This window comes from Rattus rattus, chromosome 2 (assembly GCF_011064425.1).
Source record: "Rattus rattus isolate New Zealand chromosome 2, Rrattus_CSIRO_v1, whole genome shotgun sequence".
Classification (NCBI taxonomy): domain Eukaryota; kingdom Metazoa; phylum Chordata; class Mammalia; order Rodentia; family Muridae; genus Rattus; species Rattus rattus.
This window is the reverse complement of record NC_046155.1, coordinates 191,455,018-191,470,513: the sequence shown is the minus strand read 5'-3', so window position 1 is coordinate 191,470,513 and position 15,496 is coordinate 191,455,018. Positions and strand designations below refer to the sequence as shown.

Sequence of the window (15,496 nt, the reverse complement as noted above, 5' to 3'; positions counted from 1 at the left end):
GGAGGTGAGGTTCCGTCTGCGCAGTGATACCGTGAGATTTAATTGTTAAAATACTTCTTCTAGGCCAGCTTCTGGTGCACACAGCACAGCACAGTCTGTTTTGGATTTAGCTTTTGTCCTGTTCCCTTTTGGCCCTCACAAACCTGACTGCTTGTCTTCCTCTGTGCCTCCTTCCTGCCCATGAGGTATCTCATGTTGATGATTGTAGCCCAGGTAGTCCAGACTTGGTATGCAGTTGAGGATGACCTTAAACTTGTAATCCTTCTGCCTTCATGGTCTGATTAAATCATGATTGTCTACTTGATAGACTTAAAATTACCATGGAAATAAGCCTTAGGGTCCGTGTCAGGACTTCCAGATCAGAGGGGTTGAGATAGGGACCCATCCTGTGTGGGCGGCAGGCAGCATTGTGTGGGCTTTGGTCCTGGAGTGAGTGAAAAGCTGAGAGTGAGCTGAGCGCCAGCGTCCTTGTGTCTTGTACTTCTGTGTGGATTAACTGTGACAGTGGCTTCCCACTCCTCCATCATCTCTGAAACCTAGAGCCAAAATAAACCCTCCTTCTTAAGTCGCTTCAAAGATGAGAAGAGCGACTAAGATACTCTGCCCCCTGAGTGTTGGGATTGCAGGTCTGAGCCACAGTGCCTGGCCGCACCCTACGGTTTACAGCTGTCCTCTCTTCTCAGCCAGGGGTGGCTTTTGAACTACTGTTTTACTCAGAGCTTCTCGTACAGGTTTTAAGAAAGTTATTTTTTTAAAGTACTGTATTTCTACATTCCTTATCCTAGTGCGCTGGGAGACATAAATTGCATATTGGTATTCTGGCTAAAGCTATGAAAGTGAGGTGAGCAGACATAAAACAACACCAACCATGTTAACTCAGTGTGTTGTGTTGAGGCTGGAAAACCAACTCTTTCGCAGGCCGCATGATGAGTGACTATGTGCTTAGCACATTCCATCCCCCATGTTCCCCAACAGCCTCCACTGAGTTTCTGGGAGCACTGTTGGGGTGTCTTCTCTGACCTGGAGGGAAGCGGTGTGATAGCTAGCCTTCCTGATGGGGGCCTGTAAAGCCTGTTGAGTAGAACTCTGTCCCAGCTCCTGGGAACAGATGTGTCTCCCCCCTACCCCTTCCATTCTCAACATTGATTGCTACCTTGTTTCTTCTGCTACTGGCTTCCTTTCACCTGACTGGAGGGCTGCTGCTTGTTTTCCATCCTCACCGCCAATGGCTTGTCGCCTTCGGAGGGGATGTTTCTCTGTGTTCTTGCTTATGTTGTGACACTGATTTGCGGGATTTGGGATACTTGGGTCTGCTCTTCTTTCTGGCTTTTTGAAATGGTCTGGAAATCATTACATAGCACGGGGTGTCCTCATGTTTACATGGCTCTGTCTCTGTCAGTGTCTTGGTTGATTTTGACTATAGCCCAATTAGATAAACTTCTTGCCACCATTTTCCTAGGAATTCAGTGTTTAACTGGAGTTCTCTGCCTGCTCCTTCCTGTCACAGGTACTCCACACATAGTGTGTGGCAGGGAGGCTGTCTGGCTGTGTGGAGGAGGTTAGCAGCCCTGTAGAGTTTGGCTTTTGCTTCCTGCATAGTAAGAACCTTTTAAAGCAGGGAATGTGTGTTCTGATTTTTGAAAGATTGATCATGTGGTTGTGAAGTCATGGGGTAGGAGAGGGATCTAAGCTAACTTGGGGGACCTGTTGGCGACTGTTGGATTCTGCTAGTTTGGACAAAGGTGGCGACTCAGGTGGAGGTGACAGGAAGTGAAGACATGAAGGACTGACTTTGAAGACTGACAGAACTAGCCACCATTTGGATATGGGTCATAGTCAAATGTCATGATTTTGACCCCAGGCCACTTGACTGAGATGGAGGAGAGCATGCTGTTGGGAGAAATCATAAGCACACTTGAGTATTTTGAAATGATTTCTGTGTCCAGGTAGCAATGGTGGTGGTGTGGTAAGAGCAATAGACCCTTTAGATCTGGGTTGTCTGGCAGGTATTTTAGCCAGGGTGACCCCCAGAACAGGGCAGTAGAGTCCGTTGCAAATTTGGGAGCACTTCTGTATTTATTATTATTTTAAATTTTGTTTTACTGCATGTGCACAATACCCATGGGTGCACATGTCATGATGCACATGTGGAGATCAGAGGACACTGTGGAGTTGGTTCTCACCTTCCACCCTTTAAACTCAGGTCTTCAGGCTTGTGTGGCAAGAGCGTTCCTTCCAGAGACACCCCTGCATTTCGAATTGGTGGTGGAGGCATGTTTCCGGGGTGCAGCTGAGGTAGCAGGGAACCAGGTGTCTCTGCACAGGAACCTAAAAGGAAGGAGTCTTTAGGCTGTGGTCATGAGACCAGGGCAAGCCTAGGAAATGAGCTTCAGATCTGATAACAGGCAAAGTCAGCTGGCAGATACGGCTTTGGTGTGTTGAGGGACAGGCACCCAGATGTAACAGTGTTAGGAAGAGGGGACAAAGGACAGGGATGGCTCAGGGATTTTCTTTTAAGCTGCAGAGATGGGAAGGTAGTTGAGGGAGATGCAGAAACTGGAAAAGATTCTTGTAAGTCAGCGGATATTTGTAGTTGAAGGAAGTGGTCTAGGACAGGGAAAAGAAGAGACATACAGCCTCAAGAAGGGGAGAGAGACCTCGGAAATGGTATAGAGGGCTGAACTGTCTTTTGAGACAGGGTCTCATTCACTATTCGCTGGCCTGGGAACTTGCTGTATAAACTAGGTTGGCCTTGAACTCACCGAGCTTCTCCTGCCTGTGCCTCCGGAGTGCTGGGGTTAAAGAGTTGTACCACCATGCCTGACAGAACCGTGTTTATTCTATACATAAGGGACAGAAATCACTGTTGTGCATTCTGTCCATCACACGTTTGTGATCTAGCTGCCTGTGTCGTGGGATGAAGGAAGTGGCTCACTGTTTCTCTGCTTCTGCAGGTGCCATGCTATGCATTTGATGACAAGTTACAGAAGCATGATTTGAACCCACTGATCAAGCTGAATGGCGGCTACCTGGTGGATGACTCTGACGCTGACTCGTCTCTGTTCATCAATGTGTGTAGAGACATAGGTAAGAGCTGGCTTAGGAAGAGGGTGGGGCGTGTGGCCAGTGCCTGCTCTGCCCCTTGACATGTACATCCTCAGTAGAGTCTCTGAGAAAGCTTTCGTCCTGAAAGGTGTTCTCTGGAGAGCTGTGTTTGTCTCCCTCAGCCAATCTCACTCTTTCCTTCCACCAACTCTACAAATTCTACTCAAGCTATTGCTGGAGGTTTCCTCTATTGGAAGGTTCCTCTGCCTGATGCTCTGGGATTTGGGGCTCCATGGTGAGCCTTGTTTGAGTTTTCTGTGTTTACCCAAGCCTCCTGGCTTTGAGTTGGAGGCTGGGTAAAAGGGCTGAGGGATGACCAAGGCTCTAAGAATGTGGTTGTGGTGTGTGCTTGGGGTGGGATGGCCTCTCTGGTTTTCTCCAGAGGACTGTGTGAGAGGCCAGCATATCTCTCCTTGATAACCAGGGGTTGTAAATGAAGGCCTCTATCTTAGAAGCGTGGTACAGTATTTACCTATAAATGCTGCGTTATTTATTGCTTGCTAACCTCCCTAGTTCTTGTGCTTCTCTCACGGACTCAACTTTGGGAACCCTGTAGATTAGGACTGGTCTTTCTGATGTGCTAGCTGCGATCACGCCATAAAGAAATTGTACTACCAAGTAAGGAAATTTAAAAAGAAAGAAGAAAAGAGGGCATACTTTTCTTATGTTTCTTTCTCAATATATATGAGATGTTGGTCTTAGAAAAACATTGGAGGAATAAAAGCCAGTTTAGTACATGATACCTTAGTGGGTGGTGGGTATATGGCTGATCTATAGTTCTTTATATTGTATACACACACAGTCCCTCTTACTTGTGTATTCTAATTAACAGCTAAAACAATAATAATTTCGCTCCACCCAGAACTGCCAGTGGCCAGCGATGACTGTGGATTTTCCCCGCAGCGTTGCAACAGCTTAAGTCTGGCTATTAACTTCTGCAACAGCCAGCCGCTGTTTCAGTTTGGAAAACATTGACATTTCTAGCCTTAAATTTGATTTGGAAAATACATTTTTGTCCCTTAAAAAAATCCTTTGGAGGCTTATTTTAATTCATTAAATATTTTAGACCTCCCTCCCCAATTATCTGGCAGTTTGGGAGAAATCAGCCTTTATAGTCTTTAAAGGGGGTTGTGTGTCCCCCACTGCTCATTCTTCAGCCCCGGGAAATTGCCCAGAGCCCCAAATTAACTTTGAAGGGGCGCCTAACGCCTGTACTTACTTTAGACCCGGCTGGTATTTCCTGTCTTGGGGATTTGGTTCTTGCCTCTCCTCCTTCGGGATCCAGGCAGTCTCTCTGCTATCAAGACCCTGTGGGTGCAGTAGCCTCAAAGGACCACTGCTGTGGGTGGAAGCAGGTAGCTAGATCTGAGTTTCTGGAGGGTGGCAGGAGTCACCCTTCCCACTGTGGCTGAGGTGGCTTTTGAGTCCTGGGGATATGCTACCGTTACATGTGCAGTGGTGTTTAAGACTCTGGCCTGATGCCACTTTAGTGGCTCAGTCTTACAGCCTTAATCATTCTGAAGTTTCTTGGAGCTTTGGGCTGGGGAGGAGGAAGCATCTGGTGGAGGAGTAAAATGTCTAGTAGGGAGAGAAGGGAAGGGGGAGATACAGCCGGAGACAGAGAAGGGAGGAGGGAGGAGGGAGCCATCCTGTAGGATGTGAGCCCAGACCTGTCTGTGGTGTCTTTCCACAAGAGACTTTTCTGCTTGTCCCTAGAATGCCTCATTTTCTAGTGTCTCAAACTTAAAGGGCTAGTGCTAAAGTTAGACTGTGAACACTTCGTAAACACAGGTGACAGGAATGTCTGTCAGCTGGGCCCCTTATATGCCACGGCAGAGTGGTACGTGATGCCCACATGTTATGTGGAAAGTTCTCATGCAGAGCCTCAGAACACAGTAGATGGAGATTGTGAAAATCTGTTGTTTACTTAAGAGACTGGCCCCAAGGATCCATGTGATGCTACTTCTGTTGCTTGTGCTTTAAAATCTTATGTGATGTTTTGCAGACTCCCTTCGGGACCCCAGCACACAGCTGAGAGTCTGCCCTGCTGGCACTGCTGCCTGTCTGCTGAAGGGGAACCAGGCATTTGATGTTGGCCGGCCCAAGGAGGGGCTGAAGCTATTGAGCAAGGACAGGTAAGTCTGGCCACCTTGGTGGCTCATTTTAGGTCCTCAGCAAGAGAGCCTGCCTTTTAGCGGGAGCGGGACTAATGGACAAGAGAAGGGAGTGGGAGCTTGGTAATTAATGGGGGTGCTGGCATGATCAAAGAATGCTCTGTGTGTGTGTGTGTGTGTGTGTGTGTGTGTAGGTAGATGACATTGTGAGACCCATTGTTTTATACAATTAATAGTTGGTAAATGAATACTGGCAAATCAAACTAATTCTGAGGAAAAGATACAAAAAGAAAGAATTTGACTTCTCGGAGCTGGGGAGGGAAGCATGTTGCATTGCCGGCAGACTCACTGGTCGCTGTCTGGTCTTAGGCCGCTCCCCTGCTGCTCTTTTGCTTGATTTGTTAGGTAGCATTTATTTGGCTTTGTGAGACAGTTTTGTTTAACTCAACGTAGCTTGGAATTGTTGACCCTGCTCATGTTTTTTCCTTTCTATCACTTGCGGGGTTATCTTTCTTTTGGAGAGATAGGTGGGGCAGTTTGCTGGTGGCCTTTTCCCAATGTGGCTTCTTTTTAGCCAGGGCACATGTATGTGCACCACATTTTATATACACAAGTTCCTGTGCTACCCTCCTGCCCCCGTTGTTCCTGCAAAAAGACAAACAAACAAATAAACAACAAAAACCCCACAGCTTTTTTTTTTTTAATAAAAATTTATTTATTCACTTTACAACCCAGTATCAGTACCCCTTCACGCAGGTCTTCCCCCATTTCCCCTTCATCCTTTCTTTTGAGAAGGGGAAGTTCTCTTCTGGGTGCTAACACCTCAGCCTACCCCAGTCCTGTACACGAAGTTGCTGTGGGGCTAGGTGCGTCCTCTCCCACTGAGACCAGGCAGAGCTGTCCATTTAGGGGCCTGGGATCCATGGGCAGGCAGGCAGGCAACAGGTTCAGGGTCAGCCCCTGCAGCAGTTGTTTGGCGAACCTGCATGAAGACCAAGCTGCTCATCTGCTACATACATGCTGGGGGCCTAGGTCCAGCCTGTGTTCACTCTTCTTTTGTTGGCCATTCTGTCTCTGAGAGCTCCCGGGGTCCAAATTACTTGACTCTGTTGGTCTTCTTGTGGAGTCACTGTCCCCTTTGGGTCCCTCAATCTTTCTCCCAACTCTCCCATAAAACTCCCTGAGCTCCATCTCATGTTTGGGTGTGAGTTTCTGTATCTTCCCATTGGCTGCTAGGTAGAACCTCTCAGAGGTCAGTTACGCTAGGTTCCTGTCTTCGCAGGCTGTCCCGGGTGCCTGCTTGCCCTGTGGCAGTTGTGGGAACTGATGCAGTACTAGATTGCAGACTTGAACAGACGCTGCTGGAGCAGGGCCTGTGTTGTGAAAATGCTGTGAGTTTTCTGTGTCTGTGTTAACATGCTCACAATGCCGTAAGCAAACACTGTAGGCTTGGGCCTGAACAACAGCACTTTATTTCCTCAGCTGCGATTTCAGAGACTAGGACCTGGTTCCAGACAGGTTGGTTTCTTGCGTGACCTATCCTCTTTTCTTGTTAGTGGCCATCTTTTCCCTATGTCTACCCAGCCTTCTCTGGTTTGTGTTCTCATCTTCTCACGAACAACAGAATTGGCACATGAAGGTTCGTTTGTTAACCTCTTTAATGTGCTTATGGCTCAGTAGTTGTGTTGAAGCATTTTGTCAAGGCTGCACCATTGGAGTTGGGAGGGATTGTCGAGAGCGACAAGCTGGTGATGGAAGGCCTAGGTGGTGGCCGAGGTTCGGGGAAATGTGGGATGCCAGGCTCAGTGTGGCTTGTCTACTGTCAGCACACGTGTGGTGGTGTATGCGAGATAGGTGCACGTCCCACAGGTGTCGTCACGCAGGAGCTAGTGACTAGTATTCATGCTTCATGTTTCCTGGTAGAGCATGGGCTGGGCTTTGGGAACAGCAGTCTTAGCCTGTAGCTGTTGTGTCTGCCATCTTGACCAGACAATCACAGGTTGACAGGTTACACAAGATCTTTGGTTTGTACTTAGATGTTAGAGGGACGTCATGTGACCTTGTGGGCAAAATTGTGTTAATGTTGGTTTTGTTTTATTAGGTTCCTTAAAAACTAATTCCTTTATGCAGGCAGTTCCCTTTGGTATTTTTAGTTTGCATACTGATCATGTTTATTTGACTTTCAACAGGAAGTTACACTGAAGTTTATACTTTTATGTTCTTGTTAAAACATGAAAATATGGTGGAGTTGTTTAATTGTTCTCCTCTGCTACCCCACCTTACCACTCACTACTGACTTGTAGGGCAGTGCATCTATTGGAATGTAACTTACATTTATGTAATATAATTTCTCCACATGGCTTTTGTGCAGGCTCGTTCTGACTTATGTTAAGGAAGAGGGAGAAAAGCCAGACTTCTGTAATGGTCACAGCCCTGCAGTGACAGTAACATTTGTGTGCCCATCTGAGCGGAGAGAGGTAAGTGACTTGTCCCTCTGTGACTTTAAAGATGTGATTTCCCCGCCCACAGATTTGCCCAAGTGATATGTGCCCTATGTATGAGTTTAGTTTGTGTCTGTAGATACACGTGAAGACCAGAGAAAACCTAGGATGTCATTCCTGAGGTTCCCACAACCAGCTATGCTGACCATCTGCTCAGGAAGCCTCAGGGATCTCCTAGCCTCAGGGATCTGCCTGTCTGTGCCTTCCCAGCACTGGGATTCCAGCTGTGCACCACAGCGTCTGTGCTTCCCGATGTCTGGTTTTTAAAAAGTAGATTCTGGAGATCAAAATTGAATGGCAGTAACATCACAAACTGAGCTGTCTTCCCAGCCTTGAAGCTTGGGATTGCTGTGGGAGAAAATCAGTCCTGTCTCCCATTTTATTTCCTGCCTGCCTGCCTGCCATCCCTCTCACTCACAGACACAGGCAGATTGACCACTCTCTTAGCCGCTTTAATTTTCATTTCATTTATTTATGTGCTTGTGGCTGGGGTTGAGAGCCAGGGCCTTGGGCATGCCAACAACTGCTTTGCTGAGGAGTTGCTTTTAAGTCTCAGAGAGAGGCAGACAGTCAGGTGTCTGTTTTGAATGCATAGTTTATTGTCCATATGTAATAAAAGGGAGGATAACTCATGTGAAATAAGCCTAGCAACCTAACAGTCCACCTCTGAGTGACGCCACCACCATCCAGTGGCAGAGATCACTCAGGGACCATTGCTAGAGGTAGTGGCACCAGGCAGGTTGCAAGTCTGATGTCTCAGTGCACAATCAATCCCCGTGTCCGTGTCCACACCCAGTGTTGGGGAGGTCATTGAGGGGATCCTGGCTCCACTGCATATGTCCCTTGAGAGTGACAAGGTTAACTGGTGCAGCCTCAGTTTTGCTTAGCCAGGTCGGTCAGCGTGCTGGACACTCTACACCCACAAGGATCAGAGCCAGGGCATTGGCAGGAGACCTGCTGGGAGACGAGGTCACCAAAAGGGTCTCTTTTCGTGGCTCTTGGAGCCTGGATTTTTTTTTTTTTTTTTTTTTTTTTTAGCCCCTGCTTCTAAGTGTTATGGGTCACCTGATCCCAGGGCACTGCTGGTTACTCTCAAAAGTGTTCACATCAGCAGTTCTTGATGTCAGGACAGTAAGCAGAAGGTCCTCCATTTTGTCTCTTTCGTTTGACCTAAGTGTTCACACTACACCTCGGAATGTCATGAGTCACTTGAGTCATCTTCATGAGCCTTGTCCAGGCTTGTTTGCCAATCAAGTGAGAAAAGGAGGGGTTTGTTTGTTTGTTTTGGTATGTGTCTGCCCTTTTGTAGTAGATAGAAGTCTGAATTTTTTTTGCTGAATATACATGGAGTTTGCTCTGATTTTAGGTCAGTCACTGACCTGTTTGGTACATGTATGGAGGTCATGGGGATACAAGCCAAATTGATGCTTACCTTGCCTTTGAGCACCCCTGTCTAGTTTTCCTATCTCTGTCAGCTTGATGGCTACCATCTGATGACCGAATGTATGTGAGGAGGGTTCATGTGCACTTTGCAGTTGTGTGTATAGACATGGAATCTCATCTCGGTGAGCTGCTCTAGGCTGCAGTTCACTTCTTTTTTGTTTGTTTGTTTGTTTTTGTTTTTGTTTTTTTTGTTTTTTTTTTGGGCTCTGTGTTTGGTAAGAAACAGTTTCTACCAGAATGATTAAGTACCGAAGTCTGCTTGTTTCCTTCCTCCTCCAAGACCCCCAAGGCATCTCTTGGTGCTGTCTGTGGGCCTTGAGGTGGTTCTTCAAGCTGCTGCCTGGTCAGAGTGTTTGTGTTGACTCTGCTTGACCACCACAGACCTTGGAAGTTTGTACAACGTTTGTTGACTTGTTGAGTGCTCTAGCAGCTGGTATTTAATAAATATTTTTCTTGTTGTATCCTTTTTAAAACAGATCATTGAATTTTTATGTATTGTAAAATTTACCTGTTTTGTTGTACAAGCCAATGGGTACTTAAGCATTTTTGCTTAAGTTGTATCTTTTACCACAATTTAGTTGTAGAAAATTTCCATCTCTCCTCCCTCCCCTGGGAATGGTTTTGCCTATTAGCAATCAGTTATTCTCTCCCTCCTCTTCTCACAGCACACATACCACTTGGGTCTGCTTTCTGGCCGTGCACACGGCTGCATAGTATGTGGGTCTCTGGTGTTATCTCACCACTCAGCTCTGCAGCTCCTTGGCAGGCTATACTGAGACTCATGCTGGGAAGAGGCATCGAGTTTCAGTCAGGCAGAGGAGGGTTGGGCCTGCAGTTCTGCCAGCTAATTGTGTGATCTGCTGTGAACCATGACTGGTCTCTAGCAGGTGCTTAGAAAATCCTGAGGGAACTTAGGTGCCTAGAAGCAGTACGGCTTCCTGGTCCTCAGTCCAGTGGCTTAGTTTCTCTAAGAGTTAAAAAGGAGACACTGACCCATGAGCTGGAAACTTGCAGGCTTCCTCTTTAGTTCCCACCAAAGACTGAAGAACAAGATGGTAGAGTACATTTGCTGAATTGGAGAAATCTTTTTTTTTTTTTTTTAAAGATTTATTTATTATATATAAGTACACTATACTGTCGCTGTCTTCAGGCACACCAGAAGAGGGCATCAGATCCCATTACAGATGGTTGTGAGCCACCATGTGGTTGCTGGGATTTGAACTTAGGACCCCTGGAAGAGCGGTCAGTGCTCTTAACCACTGAGCCATCTCTCCAGCCTGAACTGGAGAAATCTTAGCTTCATCTGGAGCACCTTCTTAAAAGAGTCATTAAAGTTACCCTTGTTTATTTGCACATGCATGTGTGAGGGTGTACATGTGGAGGTCAGGACAGCTTGGTTCTCTTCTACCATGGGTGTCCTGGAGATGGAACTCAGATCATATGCCAAGCTTAGCAGTAGGAACCTTTACCTGCTGAACCATCCCACCTGCTGCTGTGTGTTTGTGGAGGGGGGGGGTTACTGTGTGCACAGTGCGTGCGCATATGTTGTGTGTATGGGGTACTGTGTGCACAGTGCGTGTGCATATGTTGTGTGTGTGGGGTACTGTATGCACAGTGCATGTGCATATGTTGTGTGTGTGTGGGGTACTGTATGCACAGTGCATGTGCATATGTTGTGTGTGTGGGGGGTACTGTGTGCACAGTGCATGTGCGTATGTTGTGTGTGGGGGCTACTGTGTGTTGTTCTTCAGTAGCTGTCTACCCTGCTATTTCAAGAATGGGTCTCTCACTGAGACCTGAGGCTTACCGGATTCTTCCAGGTTAGCCAGCCATTGAGCCTCAGGGACGCTTCCTCCTCAGCACTGTGTGTCCAGGGTGTATACTCTCACACAATCACACCTGGCTTGTTAAAGGGCACAGACATTCAACTCAGGTTCCCATGCTCGTTCAGCAGACACAGTACTGACTGAGCTATCTCCTCAGCCCACATTTCGTTCTTTTGAGAGGGTCTTGCTGCATAGGTCAGCTCAGGCCTACCTCAAACCTACAGAGCTAAGTGTTCAAGTGCTGGCATAATAGGTGTGCATGATCATGCTGGGATCAGGAAGGCAATAGATGGCGGTGCTCTCGCATGGCAGTGTTCCTCAGCCACAAGGTTGGGAGCCACCCACAATGCCTGCCAGGGTTGTAATGATTCTCCAGTGACACAGTTCAGAGTGGACCTGTTAAGTGAAGCTGGTGTTACTCAGGGTGATCAGAAAGGGTTACAACTAAGTACAGTTACAAGTCCAGTGGAGGAAAAAAGTTTTAAAAAGTTTTAGATTATGGTGAGATGGCCCAGCCAGCAAACTGCTTTCTGTGCATGAGGATCTTAGTTTGAACCCCAGAAACCTATGTCTGCAACCTCAGTGCTGGGAGTAGGGTATGTTAGGAAACAGGCGGATATCTCTCTCTCTCTCTCTCTCTCTCTCTCTCTCTCTCCTCTCTCCCTCCCCCTCCCTCCCCCCTCCCTCCCTCCTCCCTCTCTCTCTTTCACACACAAACAAATAAGGTGGGAAATACTAGAGGAACACATCTCAGGTTGACATGTGGCTTATACACATGGGTGAGTGTACTCACACACATACATGCTCCTCATACACATGGGTGAGTGGACTCACACACATACATGTTCCTCATACACATGGGTGAGTGTACTCACACATACATGCTCCTCATACACATGGGTGAGTGTACTCACACATACATGCTCCCCATACACATGGGTGAGTGCACTCACACACATACATGTTCCTCATACACGTGGGTATGTGCACCCGCACACATACATGCTTCCCAAACACATGGGAGTGCGCACCTGCATACATACATGCTTCTCCCACTCCCTGCTCTCAAATAGCACACATGTGCATACCCATGCAGGCACATACAGAGTTCTAACAGTCTGTCCTTGGGCTTTCCTGGAATATGGGAAGTATGTACGAATTGTGCATAAAACTCGGATTGCATCCTTTAACATTGCTCCCCATAGGGCACCATTCCTAAACTCACTGCCAAGTCCAACTGTCGCTATGAAGTTGAGTGGATCACCGAGTATGCCTGCCACAGAGATTACTTGGAGAGTGAAACCTGCTCCCTCAGCAGTGAGCAGCATGATATTGCTATTGACCTTAGTCCCTTGGCCCAGCATGAAGGTAGGTGTGTGGGCCCCTGTTCCCTCCGGTGTTTATAGGAGGAGCCTAGCTGGGAGAGATGGGCTCGGGTTTACCTAAAAGAACACTACACTTTCTGATGGGTGAACAAACACTCTGCTGGTTTGTGTTTTCTCTAGGGTCCCCCTATGTAGCTGATGGAGGAGAATATAGGTTTTTTATGAATGTCTGTGGGGACACAAAGGTCTCACTCTGTAACAAAGAGGCTGCTGTTTGTCAAGAGAAAAAGGTGGATTCCACTCAAGTCAAAATAGCAGGAAGACACCAGAACCAGACACTCCGGTGGGTGATAGTCAAGTGCATTGTGCGTACTTGTGAGCCATGGCTCTGCCCTCCTCTTCCTTTTCCCATTTGCCCTGAGCACAAGAAAGTCAGAGCCTAGCACTGCTTCCTGTGCACTTTGGCAAGTTGCCATTTGTCCCTGAGGAGTTGGACGGTTTCCTGACTCTGATAAGTGCACATCTGTTAGGACTATTGGTTTGTAAATGTATTGTTACTAAGAACGTTATAGGGAATTTAGGTAGTTTACAGTTCATGTGGCTATTGTTTTTGTGTTCCCTTCCTCAGCCCCCCACCCCCAACCCCCAACCCGTTTTGTCTCTTCTGGCAGTTTGGGAATCTGAAATACCATTGGTGTTATACCTAAGTTCAAGTAGCTTAAAACCCTGCGGTAATTCCTAGAACCTTAAGCTGGTAGTTGGCTTCACAAAGGCAGGAAGGTGCAGTTTTCTGAAATTGAGTCTTACACCAAATCTTATAGATGGTGGTTTTGGATGTTGCTAGCCAGGCTGTCTGACATGTGGGCATTATTTATGTTGTATAAAGTCCCAGAGCGACAGCAAGAGCAGCTCTCTGCTTGCCAGCAAAGCGGCTGCCCTCCCTCCCTGCCGTTACTGCTTTACAGCAAGGGGCCAACAGCCTGAACATTTGGAACTCATTTCCGCAGGGCGCTTGCCCAGCTGGCGGCAGAGCCTGCTGCTTCATGTCAGGAGTGATTTGTGGGTGGTATGCAAAAGGCTTAACAAAGCACTTTTTTAAACTTCAAGTTTCTTTCTTGGTTCTATAAAACACTGTATATTCACAACCTAGGTACTCAGATGGAGATCTCACCCTAATCTATTCTGGAGGTGATGAGTGTAGTTCCGGCTTCCAGCGGATGAGTGTCATAAACTTTGAGTGCAACAAAACCGCAGGTGAGTGAGTGTGCACTGCCCACCCCTGCTTTGTGTGTGAGAGTGTGCACTGCCCACCCCTGCTTTGTGCGTGAGAGTGTGCACTGCCCACCCCTGCTTTGTGTGTGAGAGTGTGCACTGCCCACCCCTGCTTTGTGCGTGAGAGTGTGCACTGCCCACCCCTGCTTTGTGCGTGAGAGTGTGCACTGCCCACCCCTGCTTTGTGTGTGAGAGTGTGCACTGCCCACCCCTGCTTTTGCGTGACAGTGTGCACTGCCTTTGTGCGTGAGAGTGCACTGCCCCCTGCTGCACTGCCCACCCCTGCTTTAGGCGTGTGCACTGCGTGAGAGTGTGCACTGCCCACCCCTGCTTTGTGCGTGGAGTGTGCACTGCCCACCCCTGGCGTGAGAGTGCACTGCCCACCCCTGCTTTGTGCACTGACACCCTGCTTTTAGGTGAGAGTGCACTGCCCACCCCTGCTTTTTAGAGTGTGCACTGTGTGAGAGTGTGCACTGCCCACCCCTGCTTTGTGCGTGAGAGTGTGCACTGCCCACCCCTGCTTTGTGTGTGAGAGTGTGCACTGCCCACCCCTGCTTTGTGTGTGAGAGTGTGCACTGCCCACCCCTGCTTTGTGCGTGAGAGTGTGCACTGCCCACCCCTGCTTTGTGCGTGAGAGTGTGCACTGCCCACCCCTGCTTTGTGCTAGTGGCTTGTGTGTGCACCCAGGTGTCTTTTCTTGGAAGTAGGGTGCTGAGTAGGGAGTGAGTTAACTGCCTTTGGGCCTGGCCACTTTCAGTCCCCAGGGCTTTCTGCTGCAGTAATTCCCTCCCTTCCCTCCCCCTCCAGGATGCATACATACATCCTGTTTCCATCTTTCTCTGCTCTCCATGTTTGTTTTGGGAATCTGCCCAGAGCTGGGTTTGCTGGGAGAGTCTGTGTCTTGGACTCTGCTGCAGGCACACTCAGCAGAGGAGGGAGGCCCAGCAGAGGCGGCTCCAGCTTCGTTCAGCACCTTCAAGTCTGTCCACTTTTTCCTTAAACAATCCTTTGAAGGTGATAGACTGGTAGAGTTTGAATTTGGGAATCTTGGGATGTCCCTGGGAGGGTCCAAGCTGAAGTCCCAACTCCCTTTGGGTGACTAGAGGCACCCCTGAGTCACTGGCTTGTCTCTCTTCATGTCTGATCTTAGGCATCCCTGGCACCTGTAGGGAGATGATAAAGTTCTAGCATTAGAGGTCTGTCCTGTCTAAGCTCCTCTGGCCCCGCCTCAGGCACCGCTGGCTGACTTGCTTCTACATTAGGCTCTCGTTCTGTGGCTAGGCCTGGTTTCCATTCTCATCTGTATGCAACTGGCCCAAGCTCTCATGGCTGTTGCCCTTGAGTGTGTTTGTTTTGTATGTTTCTATGGTCAGCCTTGGACGGTTTGATCATGGTCCAGTTCCTGTGTGATTCATAGTAGGATCTGGAAGCAACCACTGTGCCTAGAGTTATGTTCTCATACACTGGCTAGTTTTTAAGCAGAGGATAGTTAGGTCAGGAGCTGGGCTAGGGAGTTGTGAACCACAAGACTCAGAAAGCCCTGAGGGCTGTGGCTTACTGGGGCCTTCCTTTTCCACTGCAGTCTTTCATTGGGTCTTTCTTATCACTTTCAGAGCTTGCCTGCTTTCATGCCTGTTTGCTCAGGCATTCTCCACAGGGGCCTGACGGTGACAGATGGCTCCCTGGGAGTTCACAGACTAGAAGTAGAGATAAGGGTTTTTATGGCTAAGTGCAGGGTAAAGTGCTAAAGCTGAAGACTGACTGCAGAGTTTTGTTATCTGGAGGCTCTAGGTCATCCAGGTCATTGGGGTTGTGGGACAGAGGGGATATAGCTGGTTCTGGGATAGCCAAGGGACAGCGATCCAGAGGAGAGGTGTCTTCAGCTGCAAGGTCACCTATAAGCTGGTGAA

At 48.1% G+C, this 15,496-nt stretch overlaps 1 protein-coding gene across 1 annotated transcript in view; it reads left to right on the top strand.

Annotated features, from left to right (window-relative positions):
* Igf2r (insulin like growth factor 2 receptor) overlaps positions 1–15,496 on the top strand; it is an 88,057-nt gene that overhangs the window by 31,607 nt on the left and 40,954 nt on the right. The window contains exons 5-10 of the mRNA XM_032894713.1: positions 2,955–3,087; positions 5,111–5,240; positions 7,591–7,696; positions 12,195–12,357; positions 12,492–12,657; positions 13,465–13,568. Of these exons, the coding sequence (XP_032750604.1) occupies positions 2,955–3,087; positions 5,111–5,240; positions 7,591–7,696; positions 12,195–12,357; positions 12,492–12,657; positions 13,465–13,568 (802 nt within the window). The remainder of the gene's footprint in view (positions 1–2,954; positions 3,088–5,110; positions 5,241–7,590; positions 7,697–12,194; positions 12,358–12,491; positions 12,658–13,464; positions 13,569–15,496) is intronic.